Below are 21,921 nucleotides of genomic sequence, written 5' to 3'. Positions count from 1 at the left end.
TTACCAGCCTGCCGATAGGAAGAGAGTAATACTTCATAGGTACCTCGTGGTACCTCTTCGGTCCTGGATTTATCCAGAATTTTCTAATCTATATAGAACATAAATCTTTCTGTCTCGTGAACTGCCTAATTCTTTGTCTGGTGTCCTTTAAAGGTCAGGCTGACCTCTGTGATTGTATCTTACTTCCTGCCCTGATGTGGCTTCTCTTTGTATTTAAACAGAGACTTACTTCCAAAGACAGCTCGGCCACCCGAAGCAGCAGAGACATTCGATTTTCCTTCTTCCCTGGCATCTGAAAGTGGGGATCTCAGCCCTTTGAACCTTAAAGACCTGGCAGTCAGCCCTTTGCCAACGTGGTACCAACCTCCTCAGGGCTTTCTCCTTGCACTGAAAACTGCAAAATCTGGCCTCAAGGACTCAGCTTCTGCGGACACTTCCAGCCGCCCTCCCTATAAAAGCACACGGGATCGAGTGAAGGCCATTCACTCCCTAGCCACGGAGCTTGGTGAGCGGATTGAGGCAGCAACGGAAAGGCTGAGGAGAACAAGCAGGCTGCAAGACCCTGGTGGCAACAGAGGAGAGGAATCTGTAGAACCTCCCCGTTGGGCTTCTCCATGCCCCAAGCCCAAGATGCCTAAGAGTGAGAGAAACAGGACCATGAACATCCTGGGTGTTCCAAGCCCTAATGGCTTACGGACGCTGTTAGACTGTGCACCAGATGGACTGGATCAGACTCTCTTCTTGCCTAGCCCCGAAGGAGCAGAAGCCCAGAAGAGGAAGGAACAGATACAGGCTCTTCTGTCCGACACAGCTGCCGTTACTGAGGGGTTACCATGGAGTTCCAATTCTGAGATGCACGGGAAAACCCAGAAGGATGTGTGCAAAGGTAGGGTGCGATGTTGCGTTAGTGTTGCGGGGCATGGTGTTGCGTTAGCATGACGGGGCGTGGTGTTGCGTTAGCATTGCGGGGCGTGGTGTTGCGTTAGCATGATGGGGCGTGGTGTTGCGTTAGCATGACGGGGTGTGGTGTTGTGTTAGCATTGTGGGGTGTGGTGTTGCGTTAGCATTGCGGGGCGTGGTGTTGCGTTAGCATTGCGGGGTGTGGTGTTGCGTTAGCATTGCGGGGCGTGGTATTGTGATAGCATTGCGGGGCGTGGTATTGTGTTAGCATTGCGGGGCGTGGTGTTGCGTTAGCATGACGGGGTGTGGTGTTGTGTTAGCATTGTGGGGTGTGGTGTTGCGTTAGCATTGCGGGGCGTGGTGTTGCGTTAGCATTGCGGGGTGTGGTGTTGCGTTAGCATTGCGGGGCGTGGTGTTGCGTTAGCATGACGGGGCGTGGTGTTGCGTTAGCATGACGGGGCATGGTGTTGCGTTAGCATTGCGGGGCGTAGTGTTGCGTTAGCATTGCGGGGCGTGGTGTTGCGTTAGCATTGCGGGGCGTGGTGTTGCGTTAGCATTGCGGGGTGTGGTGTTGCGTTAGCATTGCGGGGCGTGGTGTTGCGTTAGCATTGCAGGAGGTTTTAAAGGCATGAAGTGAGAGTGATCCATGCAGCTTCCATTGATGTTCAACACTGTAGGGTGACCAACCAGAAAATGTGAAAAATCGGGACAGGAGGTGGGGGGAATAGGCACCAAATAAGAAAAAGTCCCAAATCCTGGGACTGTCTCTATACAATTGGGACATCTGCCCACCCTCCAATGGTCCCTCTTGCCTTTGAAAACCCCCCTCTAGAGAAGAGCTGGAAGGGGCCAGGTTCTGGTTGTAGCAGTATGAAGGGAACATTTTACCCCCGTTAATAGAGGCAGGGGCTGTCTGGATCACCAGATCGGAGCCCATCAGACTCTGGGGAAGCTCTTCTCAGATCAGAAAGTCCCAGCCAGCTCTCATGGTGACGTTAGCTGTTTGCATGGCTATGGGCTTAGCGGGAATTATCCTGCGCGGGGAGGGAAATGTCTGGCCACCGGATGCTTGGAGCGCGACGCTGCACCAAAATAAAGACTGCTCCTGCTCTGCTGGCTGAGAAGAGGGTGGGGTATGCAATTCTAGACATGGGAATAAAATTAGATTCCCCAGCCGTTCATCGTATGCTCTTGTGCACACGGAGGAAGTCGGGATACCAGGGGCCGGGCTGGATTGAGAAGTTCACTCTAGAAAACTGGGATAAGGGTATTGGGTTTGGTCTCCTTTCTTTGCACCTGTGAAGCTACAGATCTGGGGTCTATGTCTGGCTCCCCCCTTTCCCGCCCCCACACCTCATGCCTCAGTTTCTCCATTTGCAAAATGAGAATAATAATGCCAGCCCAGCTTTCTGAAGTACTTGGAGATCTTTGGATCAAGAGACCCATATAAGAGCTCAGTGCTTGTGTGAGTAGAGGGAGAAGAACATGGGCTAACTATTTTCATTTCTTTGACGAGTGTGTTTATTAAAAACGTCCATTTGTCTCTTTCAAAGGTTTCATTGCAAAGAAGGAATCGGATGTGGAAATGTGCCTACTGCGAAGCATGCCAATTGCCAGCATAGCTTCTCCATCTGCCACATACTTCACTAGAAGGTAAACAAATCTGGTTATATCATTCTCTGTTAACTGCTTTGTGCACACATACAGTTCAAATCAATGGCAGCAAATTCAGCACGGAGTACCGATGCTCTTTTCCCCTTACTCAGAGAACGGCCAAGCAGGCTGATTTTGCAACAAGACAGACACATATTGGGAGTCACCAATTTGTACAGCTCGAGCAGGTCAATAGAAAAGTTTGGACAGCAGCCTTTTCAAATGAGGGTCCTGATCCACGAAGTGTGAACCTTGAGCAAAACATGCCCTGGAGTTTAGAGGGGATTGGGACTTGGATTTCTCAATCTCTCTCCATCCGCCCCCCAATTCCTTTTCCGAAATGGCCACCCCAATATTACCCCAATGCTGCTCGAAGTCCTTAGCTGCCCTGGAGAAGGGAGAGCAGGGCTAAACCATCGCCTGCCATTTGTAGCACAGTCTGCAGAGGGTTAGGGACCAGAAACTTAAAGCAAAACTCAGCTGTTGCGTTGTGCCGGATTCCTACCACACCTGGGATTGTGCAGAACTCAGCCCAGGAGTTGGGTTTGTACCACCGGGGTCCGAAGGCAGCTGGAACGGAGGGTGCGTGTCTTGGCTTTCCTCGAGCTAGCGTGATCAAAGGAGAACGTAGCCATGGCTCCGTTGGCTGGGGGGCAGGCTCGCCGCTACGAGACCTCACCCAGGATCTCGACAGAAATGTGGGGCTAGAAGAACAGGAGGCCATCTAATCGGTACTCCCCCTGCAGCAGGATAAGTCATTTCTGGCAGAGGTCTGTCCAACCTGTATTTAAAGACCTCCCACGACGGGGATTCCACAGCCCCCCAAAGGTATTTCTAGCTGCAGTCAGACACCCACGACTGGCCCAGGCCAGCTGAGTTAGGGCGAAGGGGATGTGGTGGGAGGGGAGAACCAACGTCAGCCCAAGTTCTGGGATGTTGCCACCTCGCAGGGTCCTAGAATCTGACCCAAACCTCTCCAGTCTGGGCCCAAACCTCTACATCTCAGTGAAACAGCCTTGTATAGCCCGAGCCCCGAGAGCCCGAGGCAGCTGGTATGGGCCAGCTGTGGGTGTGTAACGGCAGGGCAGACCTACCCAAAGTGACTTTCTTAACACCCCTGAGCACTGGAACGTTTTTCCTGCTTTCTCACCTTCATCTCTTGCCCTCCCCGCGGCGGACCTGGGGAACGACGGATCCCCTCATGCTCATCGAGCGCTGCTGGATCGGGGGCATGAAGATGAGGCGAGAGAAAGCCTCCCTTTTATGCTAGATCAGGCGACTTAGTAAGTGGTGGGCCCAATCCTGCAGAGGGCTGGGGCCCTTTGTCTCATTCATTTCACTGGAGGGAGAGCACCCAACGCCCTCCCGAAGGCCTGGCAGGATTTGGCCCCGCAAAGGTAATATCTTCCGGGTACAGTTCAATGATTGCCCACTAGGGAGCGCTGTTAACCTGCAGACCCCTTTAGAGCAGCGTTCTCCAACCGTTTTAAGCATGAGATCACTTTTGAATGTAAGTGCAATCAAGGAGTAATCCAGGATCCACCTCAAACCCAAATATGCTGGCCCCGCCCCCTTTCTCCAAGGCCCCGCCCCTGCTCGTTCCATCCTCCCTCCCTCCCCCATCACTCCCTTTTATCAGGCGGGGGTGTGATGGAGGGGGATGTGGTCTCTGGTCTTGGGCGAAAGGATTTGGAGTGTGGGAGGGGCTCTGAGCTGAGCCTGGCACAGGGAGTTGAGGTGCAGGATACAGGCTCCGGGAGGGATGTTGGGTGCAGGGGGAGAGAGCCAGAGCCCTGGGCACTTTAAATCTCTGCTGGAGCACCGTGCTGCGTGCTCCGGGCAGTGCAGAGGGCTGGGGGAGAGCGTGCCGGGCTCTGGGTGGCACTGAGGGCTGCCTGGGGGCCGGCATGGTGCGCTCCAGGTGGCGCTCAGGGCTGGCTTCCCTGTCCCTGCCCCTTCCACGAGTGCGAACCTCCCCCCCCCCACACCTTGTTCAGAGGCCCGTGGAGGCTGTCAGAGCCCCTGCCCAGCATAGTTAGATGTCACAGCACGCGTTGTCGTGGGGAGCACACCTCCGACCCTAACTTGCAGCCCTTGGTCCTGATCCCGAAAAGTAATGAGCCTCCACAGCATCCCAGCTCCTGTGTCCAGGCCTCTTCTGTGAGCATAACACAATGAGAATTTTGCAGGCAAAAGGGAAATTCATTGCTTAAAAATCCCTTACCAGAGATCCCTGTGAATATGAAGCCCAGTTGTCCCACTTACAGTCAGAACCTTGAGTCGCCGTTTTCTAAATTTCGGAAAACGTTAGTGCCAAGCTTAACGTTATGGTCTAGAGGGCATCTAGGTTTGTTTAGTCTAGAAAAGAGAAGACATAGGCTTTGTCTACACTGCAAGTTTTTGCGGCAGAAAATATACTAACGAGGGACTCATTAACATGAGTCGCGATGTCATTAGCATATTTTCTGCCCATTCTTTTTGTGCAAGGGGTTTTTGCACAAAAAGAAGCCGTGTAGCTGCTTCCGTTTTGGGCAAAAAAACCCTTTTGTGCAAGATCCTTATGTCTCTCCTTAACCTCTGAGGATAGGACAAGAAGCAATGGGATTAAATTGCAGCAAGGGAGATTTAGGTTGGACTTTCTGTCAGTGCGGTTAAACACTGGAATAAATTGCCTAGGGGGGTTGTGGAATCTCCATCACTGGAGATATTTAAGAGCAGGTTGGACAGACACCTGTCAGGGCTGATCTAGATGGTGCTTGGTCCTGCCGTGAGGGCAGGGGACTGGACTCAATGACCTCTCGAGGTCCCTTCCAGTTCCAGTGTTCTATGATGGATCTCTGCATATTGGCCAGTCTCTGTACTCTGCAGCCACGTTTCTGTTTGGAGAAAGTATGCTGAAAGCTCTGGGATGTGTGTGTGTGAAATGAACAGCAGGCGCAGTCCTGCGAGGTGCTGAGTACCCTCAACTTGGAATAATTTCAGGGGGGATTTTTTTCCAGATGCCTAATGGGCCTAGATGTCCAACTCCCCTTGAAATCCTAGCCCGGATCACCTGGTAGGATTGGGACCGATGGATCTTCCTCATCCAAGCAAAACTCCTACTTGTGTCAAATAATTGTGACAGGCGTCAGGAACCATTTCTTCCTGGTGATTCCTGCTCGCATGTACAGTGATCTGCAGAGAGGATGGGAACGGAATGGGGGCATTTAAAACCAACAATTCCTTTAGTACCAGCACCAGACTTTGTTTACAGAGCATTATGTTCAGAGCTATAAATGAACGTCTGTGTCTAAAGACACGTTACTTTTAGGGGGTTATTTATCCCACAAACATTTGGAAAAGTAATATGCAGGTCTTCCTTCCCTCCCCACTGTTCTTCTGCAGAACATGCATTGGCATGACATATGGCATTGACAGAAGTAGACTAAATTGATTATCTTTATGAGTACCTAGTTAAATCTCTACTGATCTCCTTTTCGCAGAGGATTAAAGTGTGGTTTAGCCAATTGGATACTATAGATTCATTTACACTAATTGTTTTCACTCACTTTACTCCCGAAGTTCGGGGCAGGGGGAGAGAGAAATTATAATTTCTGCAGATTTAGCTTGGAGTGCATATGTGTGTATTTGTTATATAACACCCAGAGATGTACGTTTAACTAAAGAGGGAAGGGGCTAAGAATGGCAATTTTGGAAGTTACACTCTGAGGCTACGTCTAGACTGGCATGATTTTCCACAAATGCTTTTAACGGAAAAGTGCTGTCATATGGGTGGAAGTCGGGTCAATATTGCATGTTATTAATATCAGCAGAACTGACTTAAATGGGGCCTGTGTGTTGTGTAGTCTTGCCTTAATCTTTGTATTCATGCCTGCCAGTGTGAAGAAGCTATTTGCACGTCTATGCAACCACACTTAAGTTGCAGCCCGTGGCATGTGCTGTGAGTATCATTGTGGTCCCCGGGGCTTCCAAAGTTGAGTAGCTCTGATCTAGACGGTGCTTGGTCCTGCCGTGAGGTCAGGAGACTGGACTCAATGACTCTCGAGGTCCCTTCCAGTTGTAGTGTTCTATGTTTCTAAGACACAAAATGCTAATTCAGAGACCAGGCCCAGGGATTTGCCAGAGACAAACATCAGAATTTCTTCCTGAGAAACCCCCTCCCCTCTTTTCCTCCTCCAGCTTTGTCCCCACTTTCTCGGGACAGACTCCATCCAAGGCACAAGTTGGTAAGAGCCCCTCTACTCAGTTCAGTTATTCTGGGTCACTCGGTGACAGGAAAAACAAAGGAAAAGCTTATTCATGGAAAAAAATGAAATGGGATTTCCCTAAGCTGATTGCTGATTAAAAAACCCAACATTTCCACATTCATTTTTTTGTGTACAAAAACCATCTGTCAATATTTCAGTCTGACTCGGTCTCCCTATCTTGTTGGAGCCGCTGCTAGATCAATAGCTGCCCATTTTCACGTGTGCCTGCCTAATCTTTTTAGTAAGCTCTGTGCTGGTTTCTTAAAAATGCCCCGTGGACTCTGTGTCCTCGCTGCCAACAGGCATCTTTGTGCTTGGAGATGCGCAGCTCAAATCCAGACTAGCAGTGTCCTGAGGCTAAGTCTACATTGGCACTTCCTAGCGTGGTAATTTTCTGGCTCAAGGGTGTGAACCAGGCTACAGCACCGGGAGCGAATACCCTCGTGGAGGTGGTGTACATGGAGCTTCTAGATCAATAGCTGATCTACTTGGACCGCCTAGTTTGTGTGGTGGCCAGGATCACAGGAAAAAGCAGTTCATTGAGCTTCCTAGTAGGGATGTAAAATCCTGGTTAATCAGTTAACCAGTTAAACATTAGGTCGACCTAACATTTAACTAGTTAATCGACTAAGCGGGATCCAGGAGGGGGGACCACTCCAGCCTGGACGAAGTAGCTCATGGGGTTCCCATCCTTCGCCTTGCGCTGCTGCTAGCTACTGGCTTCCAGCTGCCAGCCCCTGCCAGAGTAACCCCTGTCCACAGCGGGCATGGGCTCCCCACAGACTGAGGCTGCTCTGTGGGGCGCCTGGCCTGCTGCTGACAGGGGCTGCTCTGAAGGAAAGCGGCCCATACCTGCAGCGGTCCCCTGTGGGGCTGAAGCAGCCCCAGTCTGTGGCAGTCAGAGAGCTGCTCCAGCTGCCACCTGTTACTGGTGAACCGAAACGGGTTAACATCAGGTTAACTGGGTAACTTTTCACATCCCTACGTCCTCCTTCGGCACGATTCACCCTATGAAGGCATTTACCCCTGTGGCAGGGCCCAGCCATGTTCACCACAAGTCCTAGAACCGTGATACAGAGAGATACTTTGCCTTTCCCTCGCCCCTTGCCTGAGAGCATTTCCAAGAGCTTTGTAAACACGTCCCATCATAAGAACATAACATAAGAACATAAGAACGGCCGTACTGGGTCAGACCAAAGGTCCTTCTAGCCCAGTATCCTGTCTGCCGACAGTGGCCAGCACCAGGTGCCCCAGAGAGGGTGGACCGAAGACAATGACAATGATCAAGCGATTTGTCTCCTGCCATCCCTCTCCAGCCTCTGACAAACAGAGGCCAAGGACACCATTTTATCCCCTGGCTAATAGAGTTTAAAGAGAAGCTAGATAATTTCATGGAGGTTAGGTCCATAAAAGGCTATTATAGTCCTAGCCTTCACAGCCTCCTCTGGCAAGGAGTTCCACAGGTCGACTATACGCTGTGTGAAAAAGAACTTTCTTTTATTAGTTTTAAACCTGCTACCCATTAATTTCATTTGGTGTCCATCCTGACACGTGGAGGTGGAAAAAGGACACCCCAACGGAGCCTGGATTGCACAATGACGCTCTAATCGATTCAGCCTCGGAACAGCAGGGTCATTATTTCCATTTTCAGGAGCGCTGAAAAATCCAGCTCTGAGGAAGCAGTAAATGGGATAGGGAACTAGGTGCCTCTTTAGCTTCTCAAGGTTGGGGGGGGTTGGGTATGATTTTTGGTCCAATGCTATGTGAAGCTTCCGTTTATAAAAGGGTTAACAAATAAAAGTAACATTTTACTAACTGGTTACCCCATTGGTACAAAGTCCAGCAAATTGCTTATAGCTCGCTAACACACTTTCTTGTGGTGTGTTTATAACCCACTATAAAACGCTCTACTCCTATCAGTCTCTCTGCTTCTAACGTATTTGCTAATGGAATCTAATTGGAAATGCCAGTTTTGCTGGTCTGTTTTATAGGTGTGGAAGCTGACAGAGATCAGGTGATTTTCCACGGGTGTCTCAAATGGAGTTGGGAATAGAACAGAGGACTCTGACCGCCTACTCCTTTGCTCTTATTCCCATGACCATGCTTTTCCTCTGGTCTGCTGCTGTTTCCCAGGCTCCTAATTGGTTTGTTGCCGTTTAGTAAAACTTCTTGCTGAGAGTTCTGAGCACACCTTCAGGAGGAGGAATCCTAGACAAGCGTCACCATTTTGTGACTCTGCATGGCTTCTGCCAAGTTGCTTTGCCCCTGCCTCTGTTTTCCCATCTGTAAAATGGGAATCATTATCCATAGACTGTAAGCTCTTCAGGACAGCGTGTGTGTGTGTGTATGTGTGCGCGTGTGTGTGTGTGCGTGTGTGTGTGCGTGTGCGTGTGCATGTGCGTGCGTGTGTGTCTAGCACCTAACAAAATGAGGCCCTGATCTGGGCCTGTGGACAATATAAGCAGTAGCAAATTCATTACCTCACAGGTTTACTCATTCCTGTTTGTAAGGTGCTTAGAGATCCTCACATGAAAGGCATTCGAGAATCACAGTCTTATCGTTATGACAGCCTGAAGCAGTTTTAGGCAGCGAGATTCTGGAGTCATGCAAAAGGTTTTCTGTGTCCATTTCTGCATTCGCTATTTCCTCAGGAGACTGGGGGAAGGGTTTCTAGTGACGCTACATGTAGCTTCCATCCTTTGCTCCCCCAGGGTTCATTGAGAAATGCAGAATCAGGCCCAGCATTGAAAGGCAAGTTGACACAAAATCCACTTTCTCCAAAGAGGGTACTTTGAAAAAGCCCTTGCTCATATTAAGGATGCTTCATGGTTGCCCACTTCTTCCAGATTGTATATACAATATTGGTATAAATCTAGCTTCTATTGATTTAATCCAAGACAAATTTGAGGTCAATTTCTGACCCCATTATACATGTTTTCTCGTTCACATTATATATAATTTGTAAGGATTTCTCGCACTCACATCTGACATCCAACGTGTATTTTGTTGTGGGCTTGCCACAGGCCAGAGAGACATCCAGCAAATCAAAGGACTCCCTCCATCGCTGATGCTCTTCCTGAAGCCTGGAATCAAGCCGAAATGATTTCACCCTCTCCTAGGCGAAGTCGCAGAGCATCTCTCAGTCATGGATTCGAATCCTGCGCGTTTCCAGCACGAAGGATCGGGATGCAAAAAGAAACTGAGGACAACTTGGGTAAGACGGGGTTTAACAAAGAAGGGTCTCATAATGCAGTAGTTATTGGTTGCATTGCTAAGGCACTTTGTCACGATACCCTAGGGTCTTGCCTGTCCTGCATGAAGGGAAGGTGACAATGCCAATTGTGACACGGGGTAGTCAGAGGTTTTTTGAATTGTTGATGTTTCCGCTAAAATGGTCATTGAAATGTCAAACTCTGGCACGCACACAAAAAGGGGAGAGGGAGAGCATGAGCTTTGTTGTGAAAAAAAATCCTTCCTTTTTTTTTGTAGCCAGCTGTAGCTGTAACAAACATGTCTCATTGAGAAGAAGCGCACCGATTGTGCTACTGCTATTGTATTGTCGTATGCTTTTGTAGCCCCTGGAGGCTTTGTTGGAGGATCTCAAAAAGCTTTACGATGTAACCCTCCCAACACCTGCTTTGGTACACCCGGGACAGTTGTGCCGGTGGGGAAACTGAGGCAGGGAGCTTTTAAACAAGTTAACCAAGGTCAGTGGCCGAGGCAAGAGTTGAACTGAGGATTCCTGGGGGAAGGTTGATGCTGCACAGCGATGTCATTTGATACTCTAAATAAACGTTTGCATAGAGACAAGGGAAAGTCTGCCGTTGAAAGGGTTAAGGAGCAAACAATAGCAAGCGTGTGCGTTTGTCAGAGGAGACCTTGGCTTCTTTTTGCCAAACTGTAGCAGATGGTGCATTGTTTTGAGGGATTTTCGGAGACAAAAGAACAAGCCCAGATAATCTTTCTCCAAAGAGGGTACTTTGCTCTTATTAAGGATGCTTCCCTGTTGCCCCCCAAGATTTTATATGCAATATTGGATTTAGGAGGGGAGTGAGCAAATCAGCATGATTTATTTGGCCTCATCCTCAATCTCCAACCAATAGGAAGGGCAGTTCAGATGTTTGGAGACTAAGTCTCTTGTCTGCAGCGTTTCCCGTTGAACGAAGGGTGTTTCACTCACCCGGCATTAATGGGCAAGGGCCTGATGTTGCAATCTCTTGATAAGCGAGGAAAGCCCCCTGCCACCTATAGTTTGACGACGATAGAAACTTCTGCCTGGCTTGTATACGGGATAAAAGTCTTTGCAAGCCCCGAGCATTTGCAGAGATAGAGGCCGTTGGTCTGAACCCAGCCTGCGTCACAGCTTCCTCGGGAAGGCAAGGTCTTGTCATTTTTAGGGACGCTATAGATTTGAAGAACAGGTCACGAAGAGCAATGCTTACCCCGCTGGCAGATGGGGGGTGCATACGCAGGAGGGCTAACGGAGTTGCTGGTCCTGTGGCTAGGGTGCTCGGAAGGGGCAGGACCATGGGTGGAAAGGGCAGGGGCTGAGGCCTACCGTTCTCCCGCCAGCCCTCCAGTGCCCGGAGACTGCTACTGGCGCTCCAGCAACTGACCCGCTTCCTCAGATCAAACTGTATCCCTTTGGTATATATGGTCGTGCCAATTTTCTTCCACAATCAAAAAAATGTGAACACATATAAAATTGACAAATCAGATTTTAGAACAGAGGAGGGATTGGGGGGAGGTTAGTTTCTATGAGCTAATGATATTAGGGGTGATAACTGCCCATTACAAAGATAGCTTCCCCAATTATCACCCCAATAGCTATTATATGTGTTCACTTTTTTTTGATTGTATCCCTTTCGTATGTATGGTCGTGCCAATTTTCTTCCACTATTTGATCTGAGGAAGTGGGTCTGGCCCACGAAAGCTCATCACCTAATAAACCATCTTGTGAGTCTGGTCTTGCTGAAACAAAAGACAGGACCATGCAACTTTAAAGACTCACAAGATGGTTTATTAGGTGATGAGCTTTCGTGGGCCAGACCCACTTCCTCAGATCAAATAGCGGAAGAAAATTGGCACGACCATACATATGAAAGGGATACAATAAAAAAAAAAGTGAACACATATAGAAGTTATTAGGGGTGATAATTGGGGAAGCTATCTTTGTAATGGGCAATTATCACCCCTAATATCATTATTTCATAGACACTAACCTCCCCCCCGATCCTCCCTCTGTTCTAAAATCTGATTTGTTAATTTTATCTGTGTTCGCATTTTTTTGATTGTATCCCTTTGGTATATATGGTCGTGCCAATTTTCTTCCACAGTTTGATCTGAGGAAGTGGGTCTGGCCCACGAAAGCTCATCACCTAATAAACCATCTCGTTAGTCCTTAAAGTTGCATAGTCCTGTCGTTTGTTTCAGCAAGACCAGACTAACACAGCTACATCTCTATTATTAGTCAACAAAAATCTGTGGAAACTGGGACTCTCTTTTGCAGAAAAGCGTGCAAGTCAGTTCTGCAGTGCAGCTTGCATAATGAGGCGCAATTATAGAGATCACTCCAAAATGTAAATATTTATCTGTAACATATGTATACACCCCCCGAGTGCTAATTGCTCCTGGGTAATTCTGAAACTCTTCGGCTGCGTCTAGATTGGCATGATTTTCCGGAAATGCTTTTAATGGAAAAGTTTTCCGTTAAAAGCATTTTCGGAACAAAGCGTCTAGATTGGCACGGACGCTTTTCCGCAAAAGCACTTTTTGCGGAAAAGCATCTGTGCCAATCTAGACGCGCTTTTCTGCAAAAAAGCCCTGATCGCCATTTTCAGGATCGGGGCTTTTTTGCGGAAAACAAATCTCAGCTGTCTACACTGGCTCTTTTGCGCAAAAGGGACTTTTGCCTGAACGGCAGCAGAATAGTAGCAAGTCAGTGCTTTTGTGGAAATTCAAGCGGCCAGTGTAGACAGCTGGCAAGTTTTTCCGGAAAAGCGGCTGATTTTCCAGAAAAACTGGCCAGTCTAGACACAGCCTTCAAGTATACAACAGAAGGCAGCAGAACAAGTGGGAGCTTGCAAAATAGCTAATAGTGTTAATATTGGTCACCTAGAGTTAAGAGAAAGAGCCCATCCCTGGCTCTTGACACGTCAAGGTTTCCTTATAAAATCCACAGCCCCTCTCAAATACAATGGACTGCCCACTTCATATAGACAAGTGGTTCTCTCTGACAGACCCCCAGCAAACGCCACAAGGACTCACTGGGAAGATGTCCAGTGGGAAGCAACCCTTGTCTTTAGTACACACACACACCTGTCCATTTAGGCAGGAAACAGAGGGCGCTGCAGCAGTTTTCAACCTTTTTTTCTCATGACCCAGTTGAAGAAAATGGTTGGTGCCGCGACCCAACATCATGTGACTAGATTGTGGGCTGTGGGGCGGGGCTGAGGACGAGAGCTTTGGGGCGTAGGAAGGGGCTTCGGCTTTGGGGGTTGGTCAGGAGGGGCTGACCTCGAGTGGCTCCCAGCTTCCTGCCTCTCCTGGCACCGCAGACTATGCTGCGCCCCAGAAGCAGCCAGCAATAGGTTTCCAGCCAATGGGAGTGCAGGGCCAGTGCTCAGGGCAGGGCAGTGCATGGAGCCCTGTGCATTCCCCCCAGACCCCACACCCTTAGGAGCTGGGCCTGCTGCCGGCTGCTTCTGGGGTGCAGCGCAGTCTGCAGTGCAAGACAGGCAGGGAGCAGCCTTAGCCCCCCCACCCCCACTGCTCACCTGATCCCCGGCAGCAACGGGACCTAGCGCCCGACATTCCATGACCCAGTGCTGACCGGGTCGTGACCCGTAGGTTGAAAGCCACTAAGCTGGTAAGGAAATAGTCTCCCGATTCCGATTAACACCAGCCACCCGTCTGCAGGGTCCTGGGCTGCATTTTAATTTGGGGGCAGCCCCACTGCAGCACAAGGCCAAGGTGGGAACACACACTAAAAGGTCACTGAAAAATGGCAGCCCCAGACGTCATGCTCTTTATTGCCCTTGTTTCAGGAAAAACTCCAGCAGCTCAAATGAGTTTTGCCTGCACAGGAGCCGACCCTGGAAGAGTACACTAATGCTACACGACAGCATTATTTCAAAATGTCTAATTTCAAAACAGTTAATTCGAAATAGCTTATTTCAAAATAACATGTCTACACACAAAATGCATTTCAAAATAGCGTTTTTCTATTTCGAAATAGCACGTCCACACTGGGTGGACGTTGAATCGCATTTAAGGCTGGTTGGAACCGGTTCTGGCAGGGCATCAGGTCAGAAGTTACCTTGTGGCCCGGGCGGCCAGCAGGGCACCCTGGAAAGCGCTGGAGGCCCCCTATTTTGAAATAGCACTTATTTAGTCTACACAGCGCTTATTTCTAAAATAGCAGTTTCGAAATTGGCGGTATTCCTTGTGGAATGAGGTTTGCCAATTTCAAAATAAGCCCTCCGCTATTTCGAATTAATTTCGAAATAATGGAATGGCTGTATAGACACTAGGAAAGTTATTTCGAAATAACTGCTGTTATTTCGAAATAACTTTGCCGTGTAGACATACCCGAATTGTTTATAAGATTTAAATAATCCGCGCTGGACCAAATCTTGTGCCTGTTGAAATCAGTGGGGCTGGACCCAGAATGCCACCTTAAATATGCAGCCCTCAAAAGCTAACGTGTATATAGAGGAGGCACTAACAGCAGGTGAGCACACAAGGCCCTATCTGCGCACAGTGTCTGCACTTCTGTAACTACATTGGTTTAGAAACAGATGTAAGTACAGGTCGAACCTCTCCTGTCCGGCCCCCGTGAAACTGACTGGGGCCAAACCAGAGAATCTGCTGGACCCCGGGAGGTTGCTATTGTCTAGCAGCATCACCAACACTGCTACTGCTTCCTGGGCTCTTAGAAGACATCGAGGAGTCAATTAGACTAAATCACAGCACCAAACACTGAGTGCCCGGACTGGTGGCTGTAACCAGACTTTATGGGACTGCGGGAAACTTGGTCACACTCCTAATAAACGGGCATCCAGCTAACTCCAGTCATGCCAGACCACGGATGTTGCCAGACCAGAGTGTGCTGGACTAGACAGGTCCAACCAGTATATCACAGTGTGGACAGAGATACACTATCATAAAGGTATAGCTTATCTATTATCTAGGTTAACATGCATGTTATTTAACATAGCGTCTCTTAGATACCTAAATCCCCTTTGAAAAGGGGCCTTAAGTGCTTTTGAAACTCTTACTCTTAATGGCCAGTCTTATAGTCTGCTCGTGTGCTTGGGATGATTTTCAGTAAAGAGGTCTGGGGAAAGTAAGGGGCTGCTCACGAGTCCGAATCACAGAAGCATAGGACACGTATTTCCTGACTGGGATCTTCGTAGATAAAAGTGAATTTCAGTGTCAAGCCCATGGCTGACCTGAGATCCCCCCTTTTTTCTTTTATCATTCAAGCTAGAGCACAGCAGATGTTTTAAACTATTTCATGAGCATTGGGACTACCTGTGCACTAGACTTAAAACGTAATGTCACTGGAAGCACACAGAAAAGGTATTTATACATGAAACCAATTCCTTCCTTTGCAGACTGGTAATAACCTTTCGTGTCAGCAGAGGGAGCTAGGCTCTTGTTTGTAGAACCCGGAGACGTGATAAAAGCAAGGCAGAGAATTGTAACATCACAGCTTCCACTAACTATCCTCAAACTGAAAAGACCAAGACTAGATTCCTCTGGTGTTTTGGTTTAAGCTAATATACAGTAAAACGCCAATAGTCTGGCATCCAATAGTCCGGCACTCCTGATAGTCCGGCATCAAAATGGCAAGAGCCTAGTGAGCGAGCTTCGGCCAAAAATGAGTTACAAGGTAACAGCGGCAGCAGCTGAACAGAGCAAAAAGGGTTAAAAAGGCTTAAAAAAACTAAAACATTACAGTATACTGTATACAGTATGTACAATGAAAAGGGTTAAGAACACTTTATATACAGTATATAATGTATTCAGTGTATATATATAACCAGCTTATAGTACCTCCTGATAGTCCAGCATATCTGATAATACGGTACCACCTAGGTCCCATAGGTTCCGGAATATTGGAAGTCTACTGTAGTAGGAATTAAAGCCCTACCTTGTGCATTTCACATCATACAACCTCCTTGCCCAGCAAAGCTCAAACAAGTTTGGTCTTTGACTTCCAACTGGCTTTAAAGTATTTTGCAGTGAGACCCTTCAGTGTGGGGCTATGAAAGTGTAGCTTTTCCCTTGAATCAATAAAGAAAATTGCTCTGATTTTCATCACTCCCAACTTTCCCCTTCTTTGACCTTTCCCCTTTCGAGGGCTGTTGGCATTGTTCAGTCTGACCGATAAATCAGACCAGGCACTGTTTGTGCAGCAAGAGATCTCCTCCCCACACCCCGCAAACTCTCATTCTGTGCCACACTCTTCTCCCAAGCTTCAGCAGGTCGAGTAAAAAAACGATTAAAGGTCTAGAAAAGAGGACCTGTGAGGGAAGATTGAAAAAATTGGGCTTGTTTAGTCTGGAAAAGCGAAGACTGAGAGGGGACAGGATAGAAGCTTTCAAGTTCCAAATAGGGTGTTACAAGGAGGAGAGGAAAAATTGTTCTCCTTGGCCTCTGATGATAGGACCAGGCACAATGGGCTTAAATTGCAGCAAGGGAGGTTTAAGTTGCACATTAGGAAAAACTTCCCAGCTTTCAGGGTGGTTGAGTCCAGGGGCAAATTGCCTAGGAAGGAATCTCCATTACTGGAGATCGTGAAGAGCAGGTTGGACAGACACCTGTCAGGGATGGTCTAGACGGTGCTGGGTCCTGCCGTGAGGGACTGGACTTGATGACCTCTTGCAGGGGCGTTGACAGCCTTTATGGGCCCCTGGGCAAGATGGGGGAGGTGGCTCCATATTCCAGGAAGGGGCGGGATCTTGGGCAGAAGGGGCGTGGACTTGGGCAGCCAGCCCTCCACACTGCTCAGAATGCAATGCACTCCCCCGCAGCTTTCAGAGCCGTGACACTCCGGGGCTCCGGCCACCACTACTGCTGCAGTAGCAGCCCTGGACCCTTTCGAATCACCAGGCCCCTGGGGCAACTGCTTCCTTTGCCCCCCGCTGTCGGCAGGCCTGCCTCTCGAGGCTCCTTCCAGGCCTGGGATAGTCAGGCGTCTCCAAGCTGCATTGACGCACTTGCCACTTGGAATGGGCGTCTCTTTGCGGTAGGGGGTTGAGCGCTGACACTGGCAGAAAGAAGGGGAGCTGCCCTGGAACAAAGCAGCAGTAAGTGCGTCTGCCTAACGTCAAGTGATTAGAGAACTGAGCCGTGGAGCCCAGATCTCCGAATGATCCGAAGCGGGACGTCTATAGAGTTGACTTGGCTTAGGCAGGTGTAGAGGCAAATGATTTCATAAGTAGTCCCATTGTATGATCACTCCAGTATGTTTTTTTAATGCTATTGGAAATTTGGAATAGGATGGAGTCTGTGAAATTTAGCCAGATAAGGGGGGCTTTGAATGCACCCTCCTTGCCAGAGCATGTGGTGAAGGTCAGGACTTCAACAGGGTTCAAAACAGAGCTAGATAGATCCATGGACAGGGCCGGACTGAGGCACAGGCGAGCCGGGCAGCTGCCCAGGGCGCCAACTGATGGGGGGCGCCTGATGGCAGCTGCCAGGGGCGTGCGGCGTCCCTTACAGCTGCCATTAGGCACTGCGTGCCCAGCTCCTGGAGCGCCAGCCAGCAGCGCCCTTCCCCCCATGGCCGCGGGGTTCTGCATGGCCCGGCGCGCGCGCCAGCAGCATTGGCCAGGCCGGGCTGGGCAGCGCATGTGCCGTGCGCCCAGGGGCGCTGTTGCGCGCCTGAGCCCAGGGCGCCAAAGGGGCTCAGGCCGGCCCTGTTCATGTAGGTTAGGTCCATCAATGGCTATTAGCCAGGAGGGGTAGGAATGGTGTCTCTAGCCTCTGTTTGTCTGGAGATGGATGACCGGAGAGGGATCACGTGAGGATTCCCTGTTGTCCCCCCTTCCTCGGGGGCACCTGGTGCTGGCCACTGTGGGCAGACAGGACCCTGGGCTAGAAGAACCTTTGGTCTGACCCAGTCCGGCCGTTCTTATGTTCTTATGTCCTAGGGCTGGGGGACGTCGCTGCTCGGATCCTACACGCTGCCAGAAGGGATGTGGGGTGTAGGTGGAGCCTGTAAGGCTAAGTCAGAAGTTAGCAGCTTAGACAGACAGGGAAACAATGAAACTATCGTCAGCCTGAAAGGCACCAGGCTCAGCACTACGTCTGCAGTGGAGAGACGCAGCCCTCTCGGGCAACGGGCCAGAGAGTTGTTACAAGGAAGTAGCACCGAGAGTGAGAACAAGCGACAGCATCAATGTGCCGCGGTGCTGGGCTTGTTCCTCCTTGACAAAGTGAAAGGATCCCCACGGCAGGGCAGCGCTGGGAGAAGCAGGCCCCACGAATGGGGGAGTGCAACCAGCCGTCTGACACGGCTGCATCGAGGTCTGAAAGCTGATCGTCTGTGCCTCCGCGTGTGCATGCTGGCGGTGCGGCGCCGAGAGGAGGAGGAAAAGGTGGGATCATCCCACTTTGCACCCGCTAGATTCCAGGCTGCTCCAATGGCTGAAGCAGCCCTGGGTACGTTAGAGCAGCCTCCCAGCTGCTCTCGGAGACGGCAGGAAGCCCTTATCCAGTGCCACCGGCAGCACGCCCGCTGCGAAGTTCCCCCCCTTTTCTCTGCCCCTCGTGCTGCAAGAGTTCATGTCTGAAGAGCAGCCAGCAGCAAAGAAGGGAGCAAAATCACATTGTGCTCCTGGGGCTAGAAACATTTTTTTCCTGCGTCTGCAGCAGCGTTACCTTAGCCCTCTCCCTTTTGAGGCAGGCGCCTTCTTCCAAGCTCATGGGTCTGGGCAGCATCCAGGCAGTGCCTTGAACTCTGGGCGCCGAAGCGCACTCCTGATGTGCAGCTCTCCCCGCCTTGCACCCCGTCGTCGGGATGTGGGACCCCGCGGTCCAGCTGCACCAAGCTTCCGGGTCAGCAGCGGAGCCCATCCCGGTCTCCCTCGTAGCTCAGGCATGTGCCCTGAGAGCCACAATCACACACGTGATTCCTCGCTGAGCTGGGAGAGACACAGAGCGACGGAAAACCAGACACCTCTGTGCCCCCTTGGTGCCTGTGCTGATCCATTCCCTGAGACCCTAGGCCAAGTCTGTGTGTGGGGCAGGTAGACCACTCTCGCCCCTGCAGGCCTCCTGTGTCCTGGCAGTATGCAGCTGGGGAGAGGCTGGGCTTGTCCTGTGCGGACCCTGCCCTTAAAGTACATTTCAGGCTGGGCTGTCAGGCAACTCACTGGACAGCGTCAAAGCCCTAGTCCTGTGGCTAACGTCCCAGTGCTCAGGAGACAAACTAGGAGAACCTGGGTCCTTTAGTCTGCCCTCCTCCCCGCCCCACCTTTTAGCCAGCTCACTGTCCTCAGAGAAGAGAGCCGTTCCAAGGTGATGCCCCTGGGTGTTTCTCTCAGGCCGTGTACACGTAGCCCCTAAGACGAGGGCGCAAGCTAACGGGAGAGTACGCCCTCCGAAGAGAGACAGCCCAGGGGGTTTACAAAATCGGACATACCGGACAAACGAATAGAGGCCCGAAAGCCAACTGGGAAGGCCTCTGAAAGGAGATCCAAGGAGGGGCTGAAACACCCGTGGTCATGTCCACGCGCTTCCTTCCTCCTGTGTAGCTACCACATGACTGTGCATCATCTGTCATAATATGCTACCTGGAGGGCCTAGCAGCCTCCAAGCATTGCAGAGATCTGGGGGAGCCTGTCAAACGTAGCTAGATTATAGACATATTTAATCTGCAGAGGAGAAGGGTGAGGGGGGATTTGAGAGCAGCCTTCAACTCCCTGCAGGGAGGTTCCAAAGAGGCTGGAGAGAGGCTGGTCTCAGTGGTGGCAGACTGAGGAGCAATGGTCTCAAGTTGCAGTGGGGGAGGTCTAGGTTGGAGATTAGGAAAAACGATTTCCCTAGACGGGTGGGGAAGCACTGGGCTGGGTTCCCTAGGGAGGGGGTGGAATCTCCATCCCTGGAAGTTTTTAAGTCTCGGCTTGACAAAGCCCTGGCTGGGTTGATTGAGTTGGGACCGGTCCTGCTTTGGGCAGGGAGCTGGACTTGATGACTCCTGAGGTCTCTTCCAGCTTTAGGATTCTATGGTCACATAACGCTGGACAGAGCCTGGATCCAGCCGGCCATCCTTGCTCAGCAGAGCAGCCATACATGAGTGTTTTACTCCATTTAACTGTGGCAGGACTTGAGCGTGTGGGGTTGGTGGGAGCTCGGAGTCAGTGCTGATTTTTGCGGCTTTCGTGATACGGTCTTGGCCAGAACGTGATACGGTTCTGGATGCTCTAGGACTCCCTGCGCCTGATCCCCGAGTCTGTGGATCTGGGACAGGCTGGGGGGCCATGCATAGCACAGAATAGGCAGAGCAGTAACTTTTCCTCTTGGCCTGGATCCCTGGGACAGCACTGGGGTCCTCTGAGTTCCTGGCTGTCCCTTTGCCATGGCTGCTGTGGGGCTGTGAACCTGGAGGTGCCATTGCTGGAGGTGCAGGTCTCAGCGCAGCTCTGACAACGCCACTCGCTCCAGCTCATGCCCTGTTGACTCTGTGGGAAAGCACGGGATGCTCTCTCGAATGCACTTCTACCCGCAGACGTACAGCGGGTCCTGGCCATTCTTCAGCGTTCATTTGTGGCTGAACACTCAGATGTTCTCTCTGGCTTCTCACCTTTCCTAGGCGGAGACCCCAGATGCACAGACCCTGCAGAGAGTTACCGGGATCACTTTGAAACCATACAGCAAACGTCTCGGAGGCTGGCTGACAAACTGAAGGTACCGTAGCTCCCTCCGCAAAGCAGAACGCGGATGCAGCGCTCTGTGTAAAGAGAGGTTGGGTATTTCTGCACACGCCTTCCTGCGGGTTGCCTGCCGCCAGCAGCGTTCGGTCTACCGCTGTGTGGCCTCCTGGGGTCAATGCTCAAGGATCCGATTCCCCACGGGCAGACCCAATTCTAGCACCAGCAGACCAGGCTGAATTGCTCCTGGGAGACACAGTGTCCTCAGCTGGAGGAGGCAGCACCCCAGCCTGCTGCAGCCGAGGTCAATGGGGGTGTTGGTGGTGACTTCCAAAGAGCAGGACCATACGTAGAGACCATCGCACCGGGTCTGGACTTTCCCGTACCTTCAAAGTTGCCCTTTGGCCCCAGCTCCAGCTGTGTGGCAGGTGAGGGTCACTAGCACGCCTGAAACACCAAAAGGCCAGAGAGCAGCCAGGATGTGAAGGCCACTGGGGTGGTGGGGATCAGTGGACGTTAGGGTAGGGGTGTTCAAATTAAATGAATCAACTAATCGAACAGTCGATGGAATGTCTATTGACTAGTCGATGAGGGCACTTCCGCTTTGAAATGGAGCAAGAGCCCGCCCTGCTGGGGCTCTGGTACATTTCAAAGGCGGAAGTGCCCCCAGGGCCCCGGAGGTGGCGTTCCGCCTTTGAAATGTACCAGAGCCCCAGCGGGAGCTCTTGTGCATTTCAAAGATTGAAATGACACATGGAGCCCGGGGCCAGCGGGGGACTCAGTCTGCTGGCTCCAGGTGACGCTTCTGCTTTGAAATGTACAAGAGCCTCAGTGGGGACTCTTGTACATTTCAAAGGTGGAACGCCACCGCGGCGGCCCTGCCCCCTTCCACGGAGCTGGAGCTGGGGGGAACTGGCTGTTAAGCTGGCTCCTTCCAGTACCCCTTCCTGTTTCTCCCCCCCTTGCAGCTTCTTTCTGATAGAGGCAGCGGGGGGGGGGGGGGAAGCGATTAGTCAACTACTGTGTTGACTAGTCGCTTACATCCCCTACTTTAGAGATGCCAACGCTCCAGAACAATGTCCCTTCTAATCTTTTCCATGCATGTGCGGAATTTTTTCCATTAATGTGTGGAATAATTTTTTACGTGGACCAAGGCATGTGTGAATGTGCACCACCTGTAAAAACAAAACCTAGCTGTGGGTGCTCTGCTAATCCACTAGGCAGCATCTGAATTTCTC

General features: G+C 50.7%; 1 protein-coding gene across 11 annotated transcripts in view; it reads left to right on the top strand.

The window, feature by feature from the left end:
• The window catches only part of CCDC187 (coiled-coil domain containing 187), a 90,064-nt gene that overhangs the window by 22,489 nt on the left and 45,654 nt on the right, over window positions 1-21,921 (top strand). For 10 of the 11 annotated variants that reach the window (XM_075905558.1, XM_075905567.1, XM_075905559.1 and 7 more), the window contains exons 12-15: window positions 222-886; window positions 2,454-2,553; window positions 9,824-10,014; window positions 20,626-20,720. In XM_075905558.1, the coding sequence (XP_075761673.1) occupies window positions 222-886; window positions 2,454-2,553; window positions 9,824-10,014; window positions 20,626-20,720 (1,051 nt within the window). The remainder of the gene's footprint in view (window positions 1-221; window positions 887-2,453; window positions 2,554-9,823; window positions 10,015-20,625; window positions 20,721-21,921) is intronic. The other variant, XM_075905564.1, reaches the window with a different exon arrangement.

The sequence above is a fragment of the Pelodiscus sinensis genome, chromosome 22 (assembly GCF_049634645.1).
Source record: "Pelodiscus sinensis isolate JC-2024 chromosome 22, ASM4963464v1, whole genome shotgun sequence".
NCBI classification, from domain to species: Eukaryota; Metazoa; Chordata; order Testudines; family Trionychidae; genus Pelodiscus; species Pelodiscus sinensis.
Note: the sequence above shows the minus strand (reverse complement) of the source record. Positions and strands in the feature narration are given on the sequence as shown.